Here is a 25261-nt window from a genome sequence, read left to right on the forward strand (position 1 = left end):
CAAAATCTATTTTGAACTCGCAAGGCAGGATAAGGTGCTTCTAGCAGCTACTGCCTGGTATGGCAACAATACTCCATCCTAGAATGTACTTCTCATATAGGTAGTGATTGCATCGGCAGTGAGATATCTACTGGAATAGTGGAATGATCTCACCATTTTTCCAGTGACCTTAGCAACAGATTTGATGTACATTCTATCTTGGATCAGGAGTAAAGGTCTGACTAAGAAACTCAAGAAAACCTGACAATAATGTATTTAATTATATAGTGAAAGACCAAATTCTGCCTAACTACAAAATATAGACAATCAATAATGAAATTATTCATACACCCATGAATACTGAATACTTTTTTTTACTTATTTTTTAAAATGTAATACTTCTATAGTACCAAAGTTTTTTTTTTTATTGAGTACAAAGGAATATAAAACTCAGTTTTAGGATAAATTAAATAATTATGACAAAAAACAAACAAGAGAAAAAAAACTTGTATAAAAATTGCAAAATGATCATTTTTCCTAGTACAGTAGAACCCCTGTTCCGGGTTAGGGATTATAAGGTGAAATTGTCGTATGGTGGGACCTAAGCAAAATTTTATACAGTACATATTAAAAATTAGTAACAAAATACAGTACAGTATATAATACACATGTATATAATCAAATAACATTATAAGTAACTTTCTAGTAAATCCTTCACTACTGAATGGCTACAAGGATAGACATAGAAACAGAAAATTTCCGACATCTCTGGCGGCTGTTCACGCAAAATACTACCAACCTAGAATGCAGCTTTTCCTTCTCCCTTTGCCAGAAAAATCACTCATTATGAGGACTGAGTGACAAATAAAGAGAAGCAAGAGTAAAGGGAGCTGCCGATAACGCATCCACAATTGTCTACTCTCCATTTAAAAAAAAATAATTTAAAAATATTAAGTATTGTACTTAAAAGTCCATTTGGCGTGTTTAAAGGAAGGTATGGTGAAAGATGCCCCTCTCACTAACTGAAAATGAATATAATTTCCTAATCTGTTTAGGCTATCAACTTGCAACACATAAACAACATTTATGGACAAAAAAAAAATCTATTATAAAAAATAAAACAATGTGATGTACGTGATGTTGCCAAGCTAATCAAAAACCTTGATTCCAGTAAAACAACCGACCCTGACAGTATTCCAATTATAGTACTCAAAAGACTTCAACCAGAACTAGCGCCCATCCTTACAAAACTGTTTAAACGTTGTCTTAAGGAGAATTGCTTCCCATCACCCTGGAAAATCTCATCAGTATGCCCTGTATTTAAGAATTTAGATGATCGCTCATCTCCCTCTCAGTACAGGCCAATAAGTCTCCTGTGCGTCATGATTAAGTTGCTGGAATCTGTGTTAAATAGAGAAGTAATCAACCATCTCAGCAAAAATAACCTTCTTAGTAACACGCAATATGGTTTCCATTCTGCTAAATCTACAGCAGATGTGCTTACAGTTATATCTCATAGGATTAGTGAATCTCTCGATGGAGGCAACCTTTCTAGGGCAATTGCTTTTGACATATCAAAGGCCTTTGATAGAGTATGGCATAAAGGTTTACTTCACAAGATCTCCAGCTACGGTATAGCTGGAAATGTCTTCTCAATTATTAAATCATTTCTCTCTAGTAGGTTCATAAGAGTAGTTGTTGATGGGCAGAAATCAGAAGCTTTCAGTATTAATGCTGGAGTCCCTCAGGGGTCCATCCTGGGCCCAACTCTTTTCCTGATCTACATTAATGATCTTCCAAATCACATCCTTACATCATTCATAGACATCTATGATGATGACACTACTATCTATGGTAGCACATCTAAGACCGTAAATGACCAAATTCTCTCTGATTCTCTCTTCTCTGATCTTGAGCAAGTGGTACAATGGGGAAAGAGGTGGCTTGTTTCTTTTAATACATATAAAACCAAGCTTTTATCTTTACATCATCAACGTTCTGATCCTCATCTGGCATCAATTGAAATGAATGGCTCTCGTCTTGGGGAGGCCACATGTTTTGACAAGCTTCTGGGCTTGATCTTTACTCCTGATCTTAAATGGAACACATACATTAAATCCGTTGCCAAGGCTGCTGGAAAAATGGTGGGATCCGTCTATTGATCCAGTAGATATCTCACTGCTGATGCAATTCTCTATCTATATAAGAGCCAGGTACATCCAAGGACTGTTGCCACATTTGGGCAGGAGCTGCTAGAAAAGACTTATCCTGAGTTCAAAATAGACTTTGTAGCCTCGTAGGGGATGTCCTTTTCTCTTCCCTGCAACCTCTTTCTCACAGAAGAGATGTTGCGAGTTTGTCTCTGCTTTATCGTTATTTTCATGGCAAGTGATTGGCTGAGCTCCAATCTATGCCCCCCTCCTCACCAAACTTTCACAAGAAACACCTGTCTAACAGAAAACACTATCACTAATTTCCCCCACTCTTTATCTGTGCCTAAACCTAAGCGTAGATTCCATGAGCAAAGCTTCTTTCTTAGAACTGCACGCCTATGGAATTGTTTTTCTGCTTTCCAGCTGACTACAATATGGTTGTCTTCAAGTCTAACGTAAACAAATTTTTGATGAGCCATTCCATATAAGTTAACAAATTTACCAAATTTCCATTTCTAACGATTACTATATTGTCCAATTTCTACTGTGAACTCTTTAACCCTTATCCTCGAGTGGCCTTTTGGCCTTGATAAGTGGCGATTCCTATGTAAAAAAAAAACAAAAAAAAGAAAAACACTGTAAGGTGGGGCAAATACCATAACCAGGGGCCGGAAAAACATTGTATTCCACATCGTAACCTGAAAAAAAAACGTATCCTGGGGTCTACTGTATTAATATTTAATCTTTGTAACTTGTTGAAATCATTTTGTAAATTTGCACAATTGTTTTTTTTTTTTTTTCTTCCATTCTTTAATGATTACACATACTAATTTTTTAGGTGTTTTGGTGACCAATGATTTATTCAAACTTCCAATTCTTGCCATAGATTTTCGATAGAATTCAAATCAAAACCATGGCAGAACTAATCCGTTTGAAACTATGCAGTTGGTGATTAAAATGCATGTTAAGAATAAAAATATTAAAATTTAATTGGTGTACAAATAATTTTGTTGTTAATTGATATATATATCTCGCTTTGAAAATAATATACGAACAAACCTTAGAAGCTCCTTTCACCAACAAACTCACCAGGAGTTAATCATTAGGATATTAAAAGATACAAAAAAAAAAAGAATTAAATTGTCACACACAGTTCTCAGTGCTGTATAGTTTTTGTACCATAAACAAAGTTATTTAAATTCTTGTGAAATCGGTGCTGCGATGCTCACAGCAAAGAAATGAATTGTTTTTCACATTTAAAGAGGAAAATTAGGTCGATTAGATTATCTATTTCTTTCCTTTGTGTCTTGAAGAAAAATCTCTCCATTTTATTTTAATAAAGAAATTCTTGCTTCCAAAGTTACACCTAGCTTTACAATTGAACGCTTTCCTCTATGATGAAATAAATAAATTAAACAGACAACTTGATTCTTACATTAATTCTAAGTCTGCTTTCCTCTTCAGAATAAAGAGTTTCTTAACTTTCTTTGATTTCTTTCAGTTCTCCCAATATTTGGCAAACCTTGAAGCTAGTGGTGGGGCGATTAATCGGAATTGTTAATCGTAAGAATCATATTTGGGGGGTATCAGAATCGCATCGTTAAAAAATACCTTAGATTTACAATTCTTTCATTATGATTCTCTTATATTTTTAAGTTGAACTGTTTGTTTGAAGTGAGATTAATGCTCTCAAAAATTTATGATAAAAACGTCATAGAACTTTTCATAACATATTTAATATGATATACAAGAATTTTATTAATTACTTTAAAGGTAATCTTTATTTATCCTAATAAGTTTCGAAATTTCTTTGAATTTTTTCTTTAATTCTTTAAATTAAAACAAAAATTTTTTTTTTTTACTTTTAGCTTAACTTGCTTTTATATTTCACCATTTTGTTTTTTTAGTAATAAATGCTTGTCTACATTAAAAACCGACCTAGTATCTAACTTTGCCCTTGTGGGGAGGCAGGTAAATAGGAAGTAATATGGTGGCTGAAAAACGTTTTTCGTCCACCATAAAACTTTTGGAAGCGGGGTTTCAGGCACCCCTATTATCCCAAAGAACCAGCTATGTAAACACTTTGCAATATTTTTCAATAATTATTAAAAAAAAAAAAAAATCTTTACAATCAATTTTTATTTAAAATTAAATTATTTTCTAAAATATTTTGTTTATATATGTTTATATTTTATTTTTAAGTAAAATTAAGAAATTTTGAAAATATTGTTTGTATCCATCTTCATTCAAAAGGGTTACTTTTCCGTAGCTTCACTTAGCATTACAAGCGTATGCTGTATTTTCGTGGACATCGGCAATATTACATACCTAATGTGCTTGAACGAGTCATATCTTTTTTATTTGTTGGTCAATTTTTAAAAGAATTACATTGATGGAAAGAGAATAAAATAAGCATTCCAATGATTGGAATTTATTTTTCTTTTATGCGTTCAATATTTTTATGCTCCAAGTTAAAAATGAAAAATTGGTAAAAAATGAAAAAGGGAAACACTTTTTTTTTCAATGTTTTCATTTTATACGTTACGTTTGGAGACATATACGCGGGGTTAAATTTGATTGGATAAGGCTGAAATTTTACAGGTTATATAAGCAAAGAAGTCCATCTCTACTGGTGTTTGATTTTTATTTTTACGACCACAAGAAGCAAAGTTACGACCGAGCAAAGTTGACAAAGAATATTTCAAAATTGATGAGATAAATCTGCATCATCCATTTTCATATAAATAATAGTTTCAGAATTATTTTCATATATAATATGTAAATATTTGATAATTATTAATTGCGCAGAATTTTATTTCAAATGTTATCTTTTATAGAAATCAAATTCGCTTAAGGAAAAACGGTCGCTAAGCGCGTCATGCGCTGAGCTGACTAAAGCATTCTCTTAAAAATAGAAAACTGTTTCTGCTTTCGTCTTACTAGACGAGTCATTTTTTATTCTGAGTTCGTCAATTTAAAAAAAATTATTTTCAAGTTTTTCAAATTTGATTTCCAAACAATACTATTTTGTTTTTAACGCTTTTAGTACACATGCACTAAAAGCATTAAAAAACAATGTATTAAGTACATGCGTTTAACTACTTATTTGTACTTAAAGTAGAATTGTGTTTTTTAGTGGTTGAAAAAAAAAAAAAACAATTAAAAAGTACTTGTGCACTTATGCTACCATGCTGAAATAATAATGTTATTATTTAGAAACCCATTCTAAACATGGGGAAGGAAGGGTGTTTTTTGTAAACTATTCTGTACTTTTACCTAACAATTAAATAAAAAAAGATATTGTGAAACTTAAATGTATTTTTAACTCATTGTCAAGACTATTTTTTCGAATCTGTAAAACAAACCCATTTTTTTTTTAACTGAGGATATCTAAATAATAATAATTAGGCGGTTCGATAAAGAATTTCATTGTGATGCATTTTGTAAATTTTTACCTTGTTTCCACCTTAACATTTTTCTTTAAAATGACTACCTTTAAAGGTTTTCGGATATGCTGAAAACGAATATCGCATTGAAATTTTCCGCAAATAAGTAGCTTTCTAGATATTAAGCAATGTCATTTCTTACATTATTGCTGGTGGCCAGCTTGGTATGCGCGTTTGTGCATAGTTTCTCGGGGTTGCGCTTGCACCTACCAAGATGGCCACTAGCGATAACATAAGAAATGACATTGCTTAATATTCGGAAAACTACTTATTTGCAGAAAATTTAAATGCGATATTCGTTTTCAGCATACCCTAAAACCTATAGAAGTAATCATTTTAAATGTTAAGGTGGAAACAGGTAAAAAAATTACCGTTTTATTTCTTTGTTTACATAAGTGAATTTTCAGTAAAACAACAGAATAGAAATGACAAAAATTACCATCAACTGGTGAATATATACTTGTTGCTTATCAGGATTCCTGGTATCCTGGTACTGTGAAAGTTACATTGAAGATTCATGTAGAGTATGATTTAGGGTTGCATCTCAGAAAATAGGGGTATATTTTGTGCCAGATAGAGAGGATTTACAAAATTAAAAATTGGACTGGTCCCAAAATGCATAAATTCTGGTCGACTATGGGAATTTCCATTTTTTTACAGAAATCCAAAATCTATATGAAAAATTTTCTTTGGTTTATTTCTGAGATTAATTCATATCTACTCAATTTTTTTTTCTTTGAGAGGAGTAGTAAATACCGGCCATGAATGCTCTTTAGGCATTCAATGGCTACACCCCAGACTAAGCTCTCCTTTGGTGAGGAGGCAGGAAAATGCCTATTCTCTATAAAGCTATATTTAAATACCACTATAATACTTAGTTTTGTTCATAAATAGACACCCACTGTATGATACCATGCGCCAGTTTAAAAAAATTGAAATTTGTACATCTGAATTTATAATTCATGGCTTATGGTAAAGAGATACATAAGATTTGACTGCATAATCAGAAAGAGCACACAATTTTACATAAGAGTGCTAAGTTTCATGAGGATAGCTTGGAAAATAAATAAATGGTGGTGAAATTACCAAATTTCTTGAAATGTTGAGTTTAGCCCACTTTTTCTACAGAAAAATGTCCATGGAAAAGCCTAAATTTTGGCACTTAAAATTCTCATAACTTTTGAACTACTGATGGTATTTGTATAATTCAAACGGTTTTAAGCATCTTTTACATAGCTCTTTTCATACAAGTTGATAAAATAACAATTATCTAAAAAGAAAAAAAATCAACTTGTAATGCTACTTCACTGGTTGTTAACCTAAATTTTCCGAATGTCAGAAGGATGCTCGTCTGCGGGACCTACTTATCTAAGCTTCACCGATGTTTGTTATTATGATTTTCTTTTGTTTTTTGTTTGTTTGTTTTGTTTTTTTTTGGGGGGGGGATGGATATTTTTTATTTTTTTATTTTTTTTTGCTGGAGTTTATGTAATTATTAACAGGAAAATTGATGAAAGTCAAAATGGAATCAGCGCTATTTTTAAATATTATTTTAAAGTTTTATGATACCCTTTTCTTATTATTGTTTTTGTATTTTTTTGTTATTTATTTATTTATTGCCGGATTTTACAAACAAACAAAATGAAAGCAAAGCAAAAAAAAAAAAAAAAAAAAATTGGTGCTTATGCACTTATGTTACCGTTATTTTTTTTTTTTAATTGTTTAACTGCCTTGCCCAATGTTTGATGAGTTTCTAATTATTTTTTAAAGGAAAATTGGTGAAAGTCAAAATTAGCACTTATGGTTATAAACAAAAAAAGCTTTAGCTAGTATGTACCTCTCATCGAATGTCGTAGATCAAAACACAGTGAAATGTTATTCGGTGCTAGTGCACTTATTGATCCGCGCTATTTTTAAATAGTTCTTTCAAGTTTAATTAAAGTTTTATGATACCTGTTTTTATTAAATTGTTAGGTGAAAGTACAAAATAGGTACACAACATCCTCCCGTCCACATGTTAAAAATGGCTTTCTAAATAATGTCATTATTTCAGCACGGCTGAATGAGTACCTTTTATTTTTTTGAATAAAATAAAAACTACTCGATGAGAACACTACTGTTTTTGTTTTAATAATTATTTTTTATTCAAAAATAAAAATTCAAAATTTCAATTGTTCAAAACATGTTTTTTTTTCCCCAAAGTTTATTGGGATTTTTTTTAATTACCATATTTTTCATGAACATGCTCTAAAAATGTTTCAAAATTATTTAATATTTTTTCACTTTTCATGTTATAAGCCTCATCGACATGAGACCATTTCATTTCTCCTACTGATCTCGATATGTATTCTTTTAATGCGAAACCAGTAGGCTTCAATATCGTTGATGTAAACACCAGTAAGCAGATCCACAAAATTTTGTGAATGGTTTATAGTCCCGTGAACATAATTTAACTTGAAAATAATATTTAAAAATAGTGCGGATTCCATTTTGACTTTCACCAATTTTCCTGTTAATAATTGTATAAACTCCGGCAAAAAGAAACATATCCACCAAAAAAAAAAAAGAAAAAACAAAAACAGATAAAATCATAATAAAAAAAAATCATGCACAAATTTCAAGCCAAAATAAATAATAAAAAACTAGGTCACACACACAAAAATTCTTTCCTTGTAAAAATAACTTCTTCCTCAGTCGAACAACGTACAACATTAGAGCCGATGCGTATTTTGCTACAGGGGTAGCATTCGTGTACATCCGCCCTTTTTCTATATATTTTTTAATATATAAAATAACTAATTAGTTATTTTGAATGAGCTAGATAAGTTTGTTTGCATAGTCCCTACTGAAACCTGCAACAACACTTATAATAATGAAATTAAGATCCAGAAGTGCCTTTAATGCTTCTATAAGAAAGGATAGTTTTCCAAAGAGATCTGACAAAGTAAGGCCTTTTGGTTCATTAAGGCCTAAACTTTATGGCCTTCCTAAAATACACAAAGAAGGTCTCCCGCTTAGACCTATTTTGTCTATGACGGGGTTTGCCCAACACTCCCTAACCCAGTGGCTATTGACTATTATAGAACCAGTTCATGCTCTATGCACTAAATATTGCATTACTGATTCATTCAGGTTGGTTGAATGTTTACATAAGTTGCAACCTTGTTCTGTGAACATCTTTATGTGCTCATTTGTCGTTTTCAGCAATGTTTAGTAATATATTGAAGCATTCAATATATTTTAGATATTTCAATGACAATTTTACAGTCTTTGCTTCTGAGAGAAAAGCAATAATTTTTTTCGATAATCTCAATTCTCTCCACACATCATTATCATTTACTATGGAAAAGGAGAAAGAAGGTTGCTTGCTTTTCCTAGATGTTTTGACTTGATTGAACGTAGTAAGAATTCTTTTCTTGCTACAGTTTATCGCAAACTGACTTTCATTAGTCTAGAAAAATAGGGATTATTAAGATATTAGTATACAGAGCTCTTAGAATTTGTTCTTCCAACAAACTTGAACATGAATTGAATACTGTCAAGCATTTTCATTCGTAATGGTTATCTGGAGAATTTGATTAATTAAACTATTAATAATCAAATGGAAAAATACAATTCTCCTTAACTTAATTGTCCAAGTGTCCTATTTATTTAAAACTACCTTGGATTGGAGTTGCTAGTCAATGCTTGGGCAGACGTATTATTAAGTCTGTAACAAATTGTTTCTCGTCTGTTGTGTTATGATTGGTTTTCGGTGTAAAATTGGCATTGCCTCTGGTTACTAAGGATGGTTTGCCCCGCATCATGCAAAATAATGTTATTTATGAATGCAGTTGTAAGTGTGCTGCTGGCTATGTGGGTTGAACCTCCTTAAATTTGCAAATCTACATCAACCAACATATACAAGGCAAGCCACATCATTTTCGCCCTTCTGCTTTGGAATCTGCCATTGGCCAACATCTAATTGAAAATCCAGCTTGTGCCAATGTCTATAAAATGGATTGTTTCAGAATATTTGACTGGGCTGACTTTCAAAATCATTTAAAGATTCTGGAGTCAGTTTCAATTTTTTCACGCAAGCCGTCACTTTGCTAACAGAAAGAATCTGTTAAATCATTAGACTTGTTTGGAAATATATTTTAATCTTTCTCATACCCCCACCATCTCGATTGTACATATATTTTATATTATTGTATTCCATGCGAATTTCCATTCGTCCTTTTCTTCTTTTTTTTTTTTTTTAATTCTTATATCTCTGAGTATTTACTCTTGCGTGACAATTTAATTCATTTTTTTGTATCTTTTGATCTTTTTTAATGATTAACTCCTGATGAGTTCGTTGGTGAAAGGGCCCCTGGTTTTTTTTTTGTATATTATTTTCAAAGCACTGTATAGTTTTTGTACCATAAAAAAGATATAAAGATATATCTAATTCTATTGGCATATTAAGCACTGAAGTACATATTGAAAATTGATACTTACCATATAAATCTTATAAAATTTTATGGATATATAAAATATATAGGTTAGCTAGATTCCAAACCCATGCAATAAATGTCACAGTAACATTTATAGGGTGGGTTTCTATTACCATTTTGTTTTATTTCTTATTTTGAAGTCTTTATTGAGTCTTCAAAGACATTGCTGTCATTTGTTCTTTGGTAGAGCTTAATATTACTTGTTTTTCGAACTGAATAAATATTTTACATTAAATAAAAACACTAAAACCTTATCCAGTTAGGTAGAAAAGTAACTTATCTTGCCTTTGATAACATTTATTTGTTATGTATTTGTTTTTTGACAACTTTTTTGTACCTTTGCGGATTGTAAAACAAACCCAAATTTGTCTTATTAGTTTTTACACTTCTGCCTCTTGGTGTGATACATGTGTTGCCGAATACCTGCAGTTGTAACAAATCTGCCTACCATTTTTATTTTGTCTCCCATGTGGTTGGGGTCTTTGGATAATATGATGGTTAATATTTTGTTTATATCTAATATGATATCTGCCGGTGGAGTTGTTGATACATTTGCTCTTTCTATTACTGCTTTTGGTGTTGAAGTGCATTGAAGAGTTTTTAAGAAAGTAATGATAAAAATTTTAATCTTATGAAACGGCCATTTTGTGTCAGATTTTTTTTTTTTTTACCCATGCTGTGTTTAGAAGCTCGATACCATTCCTTTGAGGAATTTCATCATGAAATTTAGAAAACAATTAAAAAAAAACATCAATCTCGCTTATTGTCGTGAGTCCAAAATAAATTTATCTATTCGTTTTTTGTTGTCTTAAAAAGGAAACTTTAACATTACATATTTTGAACAATGTTTAAAAAAATATTTTTTGTACCACAAGTAATGAGTAAATTAATGGTTTTATTATTTTTATGCGTTAAAATCAATTTTGTATTGAGTTCTCTTTTGGTATGAAATGTTTTTAAATAAGGTCTCTCCGCAAATTGTAACTCGTTTTTAGCAAAAACAAACGATTTCAATAGTAGCACTAATGATTACTACCTAAGCAGCAGCTGTTGTCAGGTTAGTTTGAAATCAACAGTTTTTGTGAATTACGTTTATTTTACAAAAAAACAAAAAAAAAAACAAAACAAAAACCAAATCGCTTTTATTTAAAATTAATGCAATTTGTTACAGACTTAATAATACGTCTGCCCAAGCATTGACTAGCAACTCCAATCCAAGGTAGTTTTAAATAAATAGGACACTTGGACAATTAAGTTAAGGAGAATTGTATTTTTCCATTTGATTATTAATAGTTTAATTAATCAAATTCTCCAGATAACCATTACGAATGAAAATGCTTGACAGTATTCAATTCATGTTCAAGTTTGTTGGAAGAACAAATTCTAAGAGCTCTGTATACTAATATCTTAATAATCCCTATTTTTCTAGACTAATGAAAGTCAGTTTGCGATAAACTGTAGCAAGAAAAGAATTCTTACTACGTTCAATCAAGTCAAAACATCTAGGAAAAGCAAGCAACCTTCTTTCTCTTTTTCCATAGTAAATGATAATGATGTGTGGAGAGAATTGAGATTATCGAAAAAAATTATTGCTTTTCTCTCAGAAGCAAAGACTGTAAAATTGTCATTGAAATATCTAAAATATATTGAATGCTTCAATATATTATATAAAATGTTCAAGAAATATTGGTTTTCAAATATAACTTTTGAACTTTAATTCTAGTAATAAATGACTTTATAACTGCCAATAAAAAAACAGAAAAAATTAAGATTCTGCTCTTTTAGGCGATTATGTGTGAATACCCTAAAAACTTAGTGGGGGGAAAAAAAAAAGAAAAATTGGCAGCAAAAATAGTTTAGAATTTTAGAGTAGAGGGGGATTATTTTTGCATAAAAATTTATTCTATAATGACCCCACATTTCTTGGCCATTCTTGCCTTTTAGAGCAGTTTTCTTAATATTTTTCGATTTGAAAATATGTATTAGTAGCCGTGTAAGACCACAGGGAAGACAACCAAAGCAGAAAAACTGAAGGTGAGACATGTCGTCCACTTAAAGTAAGGTTAGAAGAACATTAAAAAGTTGGGTATGATTGATAACATATAGCGGGAAAAGGGAAACCATCTACCTGTATAGGATGAAGTTAAAATTATAGAAATAACTGTGAACAGACGCAGCACATATGTTGATCAATTAATAGCCTAGTATAGAATTGAACACAATATGGGAACCATTAATTATAAATTATATATATTTCATGATTCTTTGAGGGGTACTAAATTTATATATCGCAATCATGAAAGGAAGACTTAAATTCATGATTAAAAACGTTTAGAATAAAGTCAACAGGATGACTTTAAATATATTATTGGTTCTACATGATGCTTCTGCTAATATCTGTCTACTCCCATATCGATTTTTTTGTTGTTGCCACTAAAGTTTTGTTGTATTTAGTTTTCACTCACAATATTAAGCACAGGATAAAAGCATAGCAACAGGATAATGCACATGGCCAGCAGTTATTCCAATTTGTAAAGGGAGGTAATTTGTTACAATAAAATTGAGATAATTTCCCTTTGATTGGATATTAAATATATATGAATGGCTTTCTGTTTATACAAAATTTCGTAATTATTTTGAATAAATTAAGAAGCATGTTGGAGAGGAATTACAATTGTTTTTTTTTTTTTTGTTTTTTTTTTTGTCTTCTCTTGCATTGACTTTATCTTTTTCTTTTTATCAGCGGAGTTAGCTTTCAACCAACTCATCATCCGAGAAAGAATGATTGGCAAAAAAATGCACAATACTAAAAAGGAACCGAATTCTTTTTTTTTCTTTTTCCTTCAGAAACTAAATGGTTTTATTCAAATGGGGTGAATAAGATCGCATAAAAACGAATGCGAGGTGTACAATTCTAATGAAACGAACCCAAAAATGTTCTATTAAATCTAAATCTATTAAAGCAATCTATTAAACTCATTCTGTTAAGCAAAGGTGTTCTGCAGTATCTAGTGATCGCTTATGTGGTATTCAACCCTTAGGCCATCATCAATTAACATGAAAAAGAAGAGAATTTAAAATCTACATTATATCAAATTGGTGAACATATACAGTAAGATTAGTCATATAGTGTTCAACAGCAATGGCTGAAACATCATTTTACGCATAGATATATATATTGTAGAAAGGAGTAATTATATAAAATATTGTATTCACTCTGATTATATTTTTATTTTCACAGAAACCTATGAGGAAAATGCAGCACAGAAATGGCGCTTTTTGAACCGTCCTTCCTTATGAATGTGATCATCTTTAGAAAATAGTTTTGATTTGAATCACAAAGATGAAAGTCATTTAATCAAATAAAGAATAAAAATAATTTTGGTAATTTCTAACATCCCACTCAATTGAAAGATATATTTTTTTCCTTAGTTTAAAAAAATCTTAATTTAATTTTTTTTAATTTTATTTTTGTTATTTTATTTTATTCATTTTTTTTTTTTTACAGGTAGTAAAAAAATATTTTTTTATTGTATGGTAAAATCAAAGTTTAAATTGTTGTCCAAATTTATTTTAATAAAACACTTGATTTTGCAGTAGTTGAAATGACAACTTATTTTATAATAAAAAAAATGGATTTGTTTTATTTTTGTTTTTATTTATTTAAAAAAAAAATTTTTTCCTTTATAAATATAACGTTTTATCCCCTCCAAATTCTGACAAAAATGTAATCATTATTTGTCTTGTTTTTGCTTGGACTTTTGTCTTCAATGATAGCTTGATATTTTAACTATGTTTCAATTGATTTGCTCTCCATCTTTCTTCCAATCTATTTTAACATTTATGGTGATGTTTTTCCCCATATTCCGAAATCAGTGTGGTTCATTATTTTTGTATTGTATATGACAGTGTTTCATATGCATTTACATCTGATTAACAGGTTTTATAAGTTCATGAACATAGCATGAGATAAGCATTTGCTTGACTGTTAATGGATATAAAAAATGTTAAAATAAGCATTTCCTTGGCTTTATACATGAAACATCAGAAACTATTCAACACACAACTAACAAAAACAATTATATTTCTATATAGTAAAACATCACCGTAAATGACCATGACACCTGAAGATCAAAATATACTTGAAATATGAATGTAGTTGAGGAAGATTGTCTGAAGAAAACGAATGTAATTAACATGGTTTTGGAGTTGGAATAAGTCAGTCTGACATTTAAGAATGCTAGAAATTGAAGTCAGACTTTTTAAACTACAAAACAAACAAATCCAAAAGACTTTAAAATAAGTTGGAGTTTGATATTTTGGACTTGTAGGAGTTGGAATCAGATTTTTTTTTTTTTCAATGCTATGAGTCAAAGTTGGACCTTATACATTCGGATTCTGCAACCCTGGTAATTAATAAATGATTCTTTCTTTTTTTTCTGTTCTGAATTTATAAACCGGAAAGAATTGTGCAAAATATTTTCAGCCATATTAACCAATGGTGTGCTGCTGGAATCTTAGCAAATTTATTGTCTTGCAATTCAAACTTTAAAAAAATTGAGAATCAAAAATTTTGTACTACTATTTGGTTCAGTTTGATCATTTATAATTTTTTTTTTTAATGAAATTGTTTTATGTTCATAAAGACAAATAAAAAATATTGAATTCGCAGAACCTTGAAAAACATACACATTCTAGTGAAAATTAACTTACTGTAAATAATATATATATATATATATATATATAAGTGAACGTATCTGTGTGTGTGTACATTTCCCTATGCAATAATTCTGCCAATTTTTAGTCTACAGACTCGAAATTTGATATACAGGGTACTGAGATTTGGGAAAATCTATGTGATCGATTTTCAGCCAGAAATTTGGTTGGTAAGGGGTCAAAGTGCAACAATTTGACCTTTGAGAACTCTACCAAACTCCTCCGACAATTTTGTGTCTAAACACTTGAAATTTTATATATAGATTCCTTGGACATGGATCTAACTTAATAACTTGATTTGAGCCCAAAATAATGTTAAGGGGTCATAATAGGGGTCAAAGCTAAAAAAGTTGACCGTTTTTTTCTTTTTTTTTTCTCAACATACATCTCCAAACACCCGGGCAACGCCGAGCTGAAATGCTAGTATATAAATAAAAAAAAAATTACTAATTAAAGATTTCTTACATTGGAAATTGAGCTGGAGTTAAACCATTTAAAATTAGGTTGGAACTAGACCTTTTAAAAAATTGTAGTCAACTGTTTAGACTCTTGACTCAACAACCCTGATATTAACCTAAGGTTTTTTTTTCCGTTACCATTTGTGTTAGAAATGATTATTAGTATTGTACAGAATTACTCTGATATTGAAAAGCAAAAATAAAGAAAAATCTGATGCATTCCATAAGTTTCTAAACTTCTCGTATGGGTACGTTTATTGATAGTACACACATGAAACTCCAGTCCGCTTCGAAGTAATCGCCCCCGGCTGCAATGCACTTGTACCGTTCCAACAACTTCTGAAAAGCCCCATGAAAGTTCTCTTGTGTGAACATGTCAATGAGCCTCGTCACAACTTCTTTCATCTCCTCAATTTGTTTCATAACGACAGTCTCTAAGGTTTTCCTTAAGCTTAGGGAATAACCAAAAGTCACAGAGAGCAAGGTCTGGACTATAGGGAGGGTGAGGAACTGTCTTGATGCCAATCTTGGTCGAATAATCTGTGACAAGGATGGAATTGTGGACTGGTGTGTTGTCTTCATCTTCAGTTCATTGTGAATAATTGTGTGTACAGTTCCCACACTGACATCAAACTATGCACTTAATGTTTGTAGACACACGACGGTTTTTATCCATGAAATTCTTTATTTGGCCAATCAACCCTGGTATTCTCACTTCCTTACTCCTCCCGCACCTCTTATCATCCCTCACAGACTCACAGCCTGCCTTGAATCTCTTATGACACTCAAAAACTGATGCTTGATTCATGCAAGATGGTCCAAAAGCAGTCTGAAGCATTCCATACATTTCTGTGACATTTTTTTCAAGTTTCAAACAAAATTTTATTGCATATCGTTCTTCTAATGTGTCCTTATGTCCAGATTTCATTTTTGAAATTTACCAGCTGTGACAATCAGGCTTTGGTAGGATGTATTCCAATTCCTGCTGAAGCTATTTATTCTGAAATCATAAAAATTGGTCATCTCATAAGATGTATAGCAATAACATACCACATTTTCAAAAGTCTACTACAATTTTGAATGCCTGTACATAAAAATTCTGAAAACTTATGGATGTCAACTCATATGATGTATGCATCCATGCTGAAATTGAAAATATCATATTTTGACAATGATGTAAATTCATTTAATTAATTGGAATTCATTATTGAGATGAGTATTATTTATTAATTTATTTATTGCGGACTATTATTCTCATCTTTATTAATTGTTGTTTCACGACGTTTCAGCCAACTATTTCTCTGGCCTTCGTCACGTGGTGATTGCTGAGGATGCAGTTAGGAGATTCGGAGTTCCTGACGAAGGCCAGAGGAATAGTTGGCCGAAACATTGTGAAACAACAACTTAAAAAAATGAGGATAATAGTCCACAATAAATAAATTAATGATGTAAATTTATCGAGTAGTTTTCTTTTTAAATAAGAAAATTAGATTTTATAAGTATTGGAGAAGTGATTGTTTCATCCACCATTTTTTGGTACAAAATCTCAAACAAAGGAGATAACTCAATAAGAATTCAAAACTTGCAAGACTTATGTTGTAATGCTTACACGTTCCTTTTAATTGCTTAAAAATGTTTTTGTTATAAAAATAAAACTGCTTGATCAATTGACATGATTTTTGGAATATATTTTCTTTTTATCATGGGCACGCACATCATAAAAATTTCTTATTTCTGTTTTTTTAATATAGGGGAAATTCTCGGCAAGAATCTTATTTCCTTTGAAGTCATTGTTGCTCATCGTGGCCACTTATTTATCAATGCTTTGTTTTTTTTTTGCATATGAAACAATAACACACCTAAAGACAATAGTAAACTTAACATTTATTTTAGTATTTCAATAATGCAAGGGAAGATGCATAAACTCAGAAAGTTGAATAAAAAATTTCAGGCTTTTTTTTTTATGCAAGGTAGTCACCACTTATCAAGGCCCAGAAGCCACTCGGGGATAGAGGTTATTGCATGTATAGTACGTTAGTGTTGGAGATTTGATAAAATGTACTACTTAAGGAGGTGGTTCATCAGGAATTTGTTCACATTGGACTTGAAGACATCCAGGTTGTAGTCAGGTGGGAAACAGGCAACCGGAACAGAGTTCCACAGTCGTGCACTTCTAAGAAAGAAGCTACGTTTTGATTTTGGCACAGATTAGGAGTGGGGAAATTTTTGACAGGGTTTCAGCTAGGCGGGTGTTTATCGTGAAAGATTGGCGAGGGGGGGGGACCAGAGATTGGAGTTCAGATGAGCACGTGCCATGGTAGTGACGATAAAACAAAGACGGGCTCGCAACGTCTCTCCTGTGGGAGAGGTTGCAGGGAAGAGAAAAGGGTATCACCTACTAGGCCACAAAGTCTATTTTGTATTCTGTCAAGGCAGGATAGGCTGTTTTTAGCAGCTCCTGCCAAGATGTGGCAGCAGTACTCCATCCTTGGACGTATTTGGCTTTTATACAGATAGAGAATTGCATCAGGGGTGAGATATCTTCTGGAGCGGTAGAAGGATCCTACGATTTTTCCAGCGACCTTGGCAACTGACTCGATGTACTTGTTCCATTTCAGGTCAGGAGTGAAGGTCAAGCCCAGAAGCTTATCAAAACATGGAGCTTCCCCTAGACGAGAGCCACCCATTTCAATTGATGCCAGATGGGGGATCAGAGCGTTGATGATGTAAAGATATGAACTTGGTTTTTAATGCATTAAAAGTAACCAGCTACCTCCTCCCCCACTGTACCACGCGCTCAAGATCAGAGGAGAGAGAATCTGAGAGAACTTTGTCATTTACGGCCTTTGATGTGTTTCCATAGATGGTTGTGTCATCAGCATAGATGTCAACGAATGATTTAAGTATGTGTTTTGGGAGATCATTGATGTATATCAGGAAGAGAGTTGGGCCTAGGATGGACCCCTGAGGGACTCCAGCATTAATATTGAGGGCCTCTAATTTCTACCCATCAACCACTACTCTTATGAGCCTATCAGAGAGAAATTATTTAATGATCGAGAAAACATTCCCAGTTATACCGTAGCTGGAGATCTTGTGAAGTAGGCCCTTATGCCATACCTGATCGAAGGCCTTTGATATGTCAAGAGCAATTGCCCTAGAAAGGAAACCTTTGTCAAGAGATTTGCTAATCGTATGAGATATAATAGTTAGCACATCTGCTGTAGATCTAGCAGAACGGAAACCATATTGCATGTCACTAAGAAGGTTATTTTTGCTTAGGTGGTTGACTACTTCTCTATTTAATATGGATTCCAGCAGCTTACTCATGATACACAGGAGACATTGGTTAGTACTGAGGGGGAGATGATTTATCACCTGAATTCTTAAATACAAGGCATACACTGATGAGGTTTTCCAGGGTGTTGGAAAGCACTTCTCATTAAGGCAACGCTTAAAGAGTTTTGTAAGTATGGAGGCAAGTTCTAGTTGAAGCTTTTTCAGCACAATGATTGGAATGCCGCCAGTGCCAGTTGCTTTACTGGAATCAAGGTTCTTGATTAGCTTGGCGACCTCCTGCACGGATATTTGTATGTTGCAGAGCGTGTTGTCCGTTATAGGAGAAAATACGTGGAGTTGATGGCCTTCGTCGCATAGGGTAGAATTAGCTGCAAAGTTCTTTGCAAATAGTTTAGGCTTATCTGATGCTGACGAGCTGACCTCAGGTCTATTGATGATAGTTGGGACAGAACGCATGTTTCTGTTCAGGATCCTGTTTGCTATTTGCCAAAACTGGTGGGAACCAAGCCGCTACTCAGCTACTTTGGATTTAACGGACTGAGCATATAGCTCTCTTGCATTTTTTATTACTCTTTTACAGTGGTTGCTGGCAGTCCTGAAAACAGCTTTAGTCGCAGTGCATCTATTACATTGGTAGCTATAGGAAAAGTGATTTCTGTGTGCGATGACAGCAGCACATTCTGGTGAGAATCATGGCTGGCTGTTAGGATTTTGTTGGAATCTTTTGGATCATATGAATCGGTCTATGTCTACAATTAAACATTCGGTCAGGTCTGATACTATAGAGGACACATCCTTTTTAAACATGGAATGCAGGGGTAGATCGGATATAAGTGTATAGAAGCTATCCCAGTCAGCAGTAGAGTATCGATATACAGTACGGTGGAGACGTACATCTCCAGACTTATTGCACTTCGTTTTTATCTTAACTGATACAACCGAGTGGTCGGAAGATCCCAGAGGAGACAGAACGGAACTTGAACATAGCTCAGGGGAAGTTGTGAGAAAAAGGGTCTAGAAGACTAGCATACTGACGGGTGGGTTCGTGAACAATCTGGGTGAGGTCATAGGCAATGGCAAAATCATTACAGAACCTCCCCTCATCATCTGTCTTGTTAGACTGGGTCAGCCATTCCGCATTGTGGACATTGAAGTCACCACAAATGTGGATGTTAGCTGAAGGGTGAGCAGATAGGATGTGGTCAATTTTTTCAGATATTCTCTTAAGGATAGTAACTCCGCTATTGTGCGGGTGATAGAGAGCAAATATAAATGCAGTGGTGTAAGCAAGTGCAACCCGGAAGCACATATAAGGTAAATTAGAGTCTTCTCTGGAGATATCCCTACCACATGGAAAACCATCTTTAATGTAGGCACATATTCCATGTCCATGGCGATCTTGGGGGTCAGATTTAGATGTTAAGTTAGAGTATTCTTTAATTATGAATTCGTCAAGGGATGTGGTCAGCCTAATGCCAGTTTCGCTTAGGAAGAATATGTCTGGTTTTGTCTCCTGTAATTGGGTTTCAACCTCTGGAAGGTTGGAACATAGACCCCTGATGTTGGAGAAGGAGACATGGTAGTAGGGGTCTACGTTGAAGGAAGGAACTCGAGACTTCTGGAAAATCTACAACAGTGTAGTAAATAATGGGCAATCAACAATTCCCCCACTAACCAACAATCCCGAGGTTGTCTCCTTAGCAACCGACAAGGCTAACATGTTTGCCAGTCGGTTTGCTTCAAACTCCACACTGGACCCTTCCAACCATCCCCTACCTGACTTTCCTATGCGGACAGACGCCATGCTAGACAATCTGAAAATCACCCCTGCTCAGGTTCATGCTATCATAAAAAACCTTGACACTTCAAAAGCATGTGGACCCGATCTCATCCCAGCTGTGCTATTCAAAAAGTGCTCAGCCGAAGTAGCTCCAGTTCTCTCCAAACTCTACAACAAATGCCTTAATGAAGCTTGCTTTCCGAGCTGTTGGAAAACTGCTTCTGTTGTACCAGTATTCAAGAATTCTGGCGAAAGGACTGACCCATCAAATTATCTCCCCATTAGCCTCCTCCCACTTTTTTGCTAAAATATTTGAGACCATAATTAACCATGCTCTAGTCCATCATCTTACGGATGCTAAACTACTGACTAAACAATATGGATTTAGACAAGCCCGTTCCACAGCAGACATCCTAACTGTAATCTCTGAACGTATATACCATTCACTGGACAAAGCGGGGGAGGGCAGAGCGGTTGCTCTAGATATATCTTAAGCTTTTGACAGGGTATGGCATAAGGGTCTCCTCAGGAAAATTAGATCATACGGTATCACTGGTAGAATACTTAACATAATTGAATCCTTCTTAGAGAAGAGAAAAATCCAGGTTGTCCTCGACGGTCGTACATCTAAACAATATGATATAAATGCGGGGGTGCCCCAGGGTTCTATCCTTGGGCCTCTATTGTTCCTGATATTCATAAATGACCTCCCTGACAAAATTGCCTCTGAAATGGGTATATATGCTGATGACACTACACTCTATGGCAGGCATGACAGGAAGACGAATGAACACATTTCTAAAGAAATGGCCGAAACACTAGAGGAAGACCTCCAATCTGTGGTGGAAAAAAGTGGTTGGTCGCGTTCAATGCTGCCAAGACTAAACTAGTTTCATTCAATAATTACAAGAAACCTTCTCTACCACCTATAGCAATGGCCAACGACTCTTTATCTGAGAGTACATCTTTCAAACTCCTTGGTCTAACGTTCATAGGAAACATGAGTTGGAACAATTACATTGAAGGCATTGCCAGGGCCGCTGCAAGAAAGGTGGGCTCTCTCTACCGTGCTAGACAACTACTAACACTCGAAAGTATCCTGTACCTCTAAAAGGCCACCATTCGCCCATGTATGGAGTATTGCTGTCACATCTGGGCTGGTGCATCTGCTACTAGTCTCTCACTCCTAAACAAGGTCCAAAAGAGAGTCGCAAACCTGATAGGCCCTGAACTGGCATCTAAGCTTCAGCCTCTGTCCCATTGACGAAACGTTGCATCCTTCTGCCTGTTCTACAAGTATTTTAATGGTGAATGCTCTGACGAACTGCAATCACTTGTGCCCCCACGACGTAGACACCCTCGACAAACCCGACAGGCTGCTAAATCCCTCTCCCACACTGTAGAGATCCCTAGATGTAAAAGATCTTTTTACTCCAATAGTTTCTTCCCCAGAACTGCTAGACTCTGGAATTCCATTCCAGGTCCATGCTTCCCCAACAGTACTGACGTGCAGAAGTTCAAGTGTAACGTGAACCGACATCTTGCTGCCCAAATCCTGACATTAGTACCCCAGTAGTTGTTGCCCCTGATAGTAGCCCCCTACACCAAAGTGGCAATTTGCCTTGTTTGGGGTGAAAATGTAATTAAAAAAAAAAAGAAAAAGAAAGGGATTCTAAGTTTACACGTGTTATTTTTCTGGAGGTATTTCATGTTGAGGATTGGGCTTTGTGGAACAGGTCGACAGACTTGGTTAGAGCAGGACAAAGAGGGAAAGTAAGAGAGAAAAAGACAGGAATATTTTATTTATTTTTTTTTTGTAGCACATGATAAGGTAAAGCTGTAACAATTACCCACTAGTATGGCATCGAGAGGCCCCACTCGAAACTACTGTATGGTCCAGAATCCATTCACCAAATGGTAATACAGCAGCCCCAGTATTTTGCACCTGCTGATAGGATGGCCTCCTTAGTGGTTAATCCAAGGTTCGGGTCTCTGACTATCAGGCGGATACAGTCAGCCCAGATGAAACGCTTATCTCCAGCACCCTTACTAGTGACATGGCCACAAGGATAGACATAGGAACAGAAAATTTCCGACATCTCAGGCTACTGTTCACGAAGTACTGCTGTCCTGGAGAGCAGCTTTTTCTTCACTCTTTGTCAGAAATATCACTCATTGGAAATAAGGACTGAGGGACAAATAAGAGGAAGCGAGAGTAATGAGAACTGCCAATAACGCATCCACAATGCGTTGTCTACTCTCCATTTAAAAAAAATAGGGGTGTAAGGACTTATTAATATTTACTTAGTATAAGTCCGTCACTCTAATTGGAAATTTAAGATATTTGAAGATAAATTCCCCTCCCATAATTACGAATGAAATGAAAATGGAATAGATAAAGATTACTGTAATTTCCGTTTAAGAGTGTTCAGTTTTTCTTCTTCCCAAGAGACACTTCAAACAAAGTAATTATAATAACGACAATTTAGCACTGATATATTTTAAAAATACCAGTCAGGAGTTTCCACATGTTCAGATATTCATTAAACATTTCTTCTTTGCCAAAAAGGCACCACCATCACGTTGGAAAGTTTTTCACTCACTGACACTTGTCATTCGAGTTTCACTGCTTATGATGGAAGGGGTGGAGAATGGGTTAATGAAAATAGTGTCATCTATATTCTATCTATAAAAGTGAGAACACTATTCAACCTATATACTCGACGAATTTATAATCTACATAGTTGAAATTTGGTGTATAGGGGTCAAAATTAACAAATTTGTACGTGGGAGTCATCGGATTGTTATCTGTTTGTCAACTGCTTCACGAAAGCACATGCACGATTGAGAAACATGACAGCTTCTTTGTTAAGAATAAGATTTTTTGAAAACGTTTTGTAAATGTTGTGTCAAACTGGTCTATTGGTTATCGTACTTGACTCAATGTCTTTAAGTTTTGGTTTCAATCTCAGTTCAAGTATTTTTGTTTTTTTATTACAACAAGTGAACTGTTTCGAAAACAACTATTTACACGCACATGTCTCAGTTTCTGTATGAATTAAAATATAATATTTATGTGTATTTTATGACTGGGCAACGCTGGGCGGCCTGCTAGTATTATAGAATAAAATTGGGTTTATAGTTAAGATTTTCAATGGCATCTTCTCAAAGCACTCTAAAATCACCAAGATAAAATCCATAAAATTATCAAAAATATCAAGTGAATGCAATACAATACAATATATACAATACAACACAATACAATATATACAATACAATATATACAATACAATACAATATGTATAATACAAAACAATATATACAATACAATACAAAACAATATATACAATACAATATATACAATACAATACAATGTGTATAATACAATACAATATAATATATACAATACAATACAATATATACAATACAATACAATGTGTATAATACAATACAATATATATATGTGTATAATACAATACAATATAATATATACAATACAATACAATACAATATATACAATACAATACAATATGTATAATACAAAACAATATATACAATACAATATAATATATGCAATACAATACAATATATAAAATACAATATAATATAATATATACAATACAATACAATGTGTATAATACAATACAATATATACAATACAATATGTATAATACAATACAATATATACAATACAATATATACAATACAATGCAATATGCATAATACAATACAATACAATATATACAATACAATACAATACAATATATACAATACAATACAATATGTATAATACAATACAATACAATACAATATATACAATACAATATATACAATACAATACAATATGTATAATACAATACAATATATACAATACAATACAATATATACAATACAATACAATATGTATAATACAATACAATATATACAATACAATACAATATATACAATACAATACAATATGTATAATACAATACAATACAATATATACAATACAATACAATATGTATAATACAATAGAATATATACAATACAATATATACAATACAATACAATATATATAATACAATGCAATATGCATAATACAATACAATACAATATATACAATACAATGCAATATGTATAATACAATACAATACAATACAATATATACAATACAATACAATATGTATAATACAATACAATATATACAATACAATACAATATATACAATACAATACAATATGTATAATACAATACAATATATACAATACAATACAATATATACAATACAATACAATATATACAATGCAATATATACAATACAATATAATATGTATAATACAATACAATACAATACAATATATACAATACAATGCAATATGCATAATACAATACAATATATACAATACAATACAATATAATATATACAATACAATACAATATATACAATACAATACAATGTGTATAATACAATACAATACAATACAATATATATATGTGTATAATACAATACAATATAATATATACAATACAATACAATATATACAATACAATACAATATGTATAATACAATACAATACAATACAATATATACAATACAATATAATATGTATAATACAATACAATATATGCAATACAATACAATACAATACAAAATATACAATACAATGCAATATATACAATACATTACAATACAATATATACAATACAATACAATACACGTTGAAAAGGAATGCAGTCTCTCAATACACATCATCTTCAGATTTGTAGTCAAAGTGAAGCGAGTGATTCCGCCAACGTTTGTCCGGTCTGGTTTTGAAGGTATTGAGTGACTCTGCAGATACAACTTCTTCCGGCAGGTAGTTCAACACGTTGGGAGAAGTGTTCTTGAATAGACCAAAATCTCATTCAATTGAAAACTGGAGAGATTCCATAAGATTACTGAAAAATATCTATCAAGTGAAGCCGTATA

At 32.8% G+C, this 25261-nt stretch overlaps 1 protein-coding gene across 2 annotated transcripts in view; it reads left to right on the plus strand.

The window, feature by feature from the left end:
- Positions 1-13702, plus strand: part of LOC145243871 (endoribonuclease LACTB2-like) — a 72398-nt gene extending 58696 nt beyond the window's left edge. For both annotated transcript variants that reach the window (XR_013862967.1, XM_080106942.1), the window contains one exon: positions 13298-13702. Coding sequence is in view for 1 of the 2 variants with exons in the window: in XM_080106942.1 (XP_079963068.1) it covers positions 13298-13356 (59 nt within the window). In the remaining variant the exon portion in view is untranslated. The remainder of the gene's footprint in view (positions 1-13297) is intronic.
- Positions 13703-25261: the final 11559 nt, after the last annotated feature.

Source organism: Euprymna scolopes, chromosome 22 (genome assembly GCF_053919585.1).
Source record: "Euprymna scolopes isolate OS-2025 chromosome 22, ASM5391958v1, whole genome shotgun sequence".
Lineage (NCBI taxonomy): Eukaryota > Metazoa > Mollusca > Cephalopoda > Sepiida > Sepiolidae > Euprymna > Euprymna scolopes.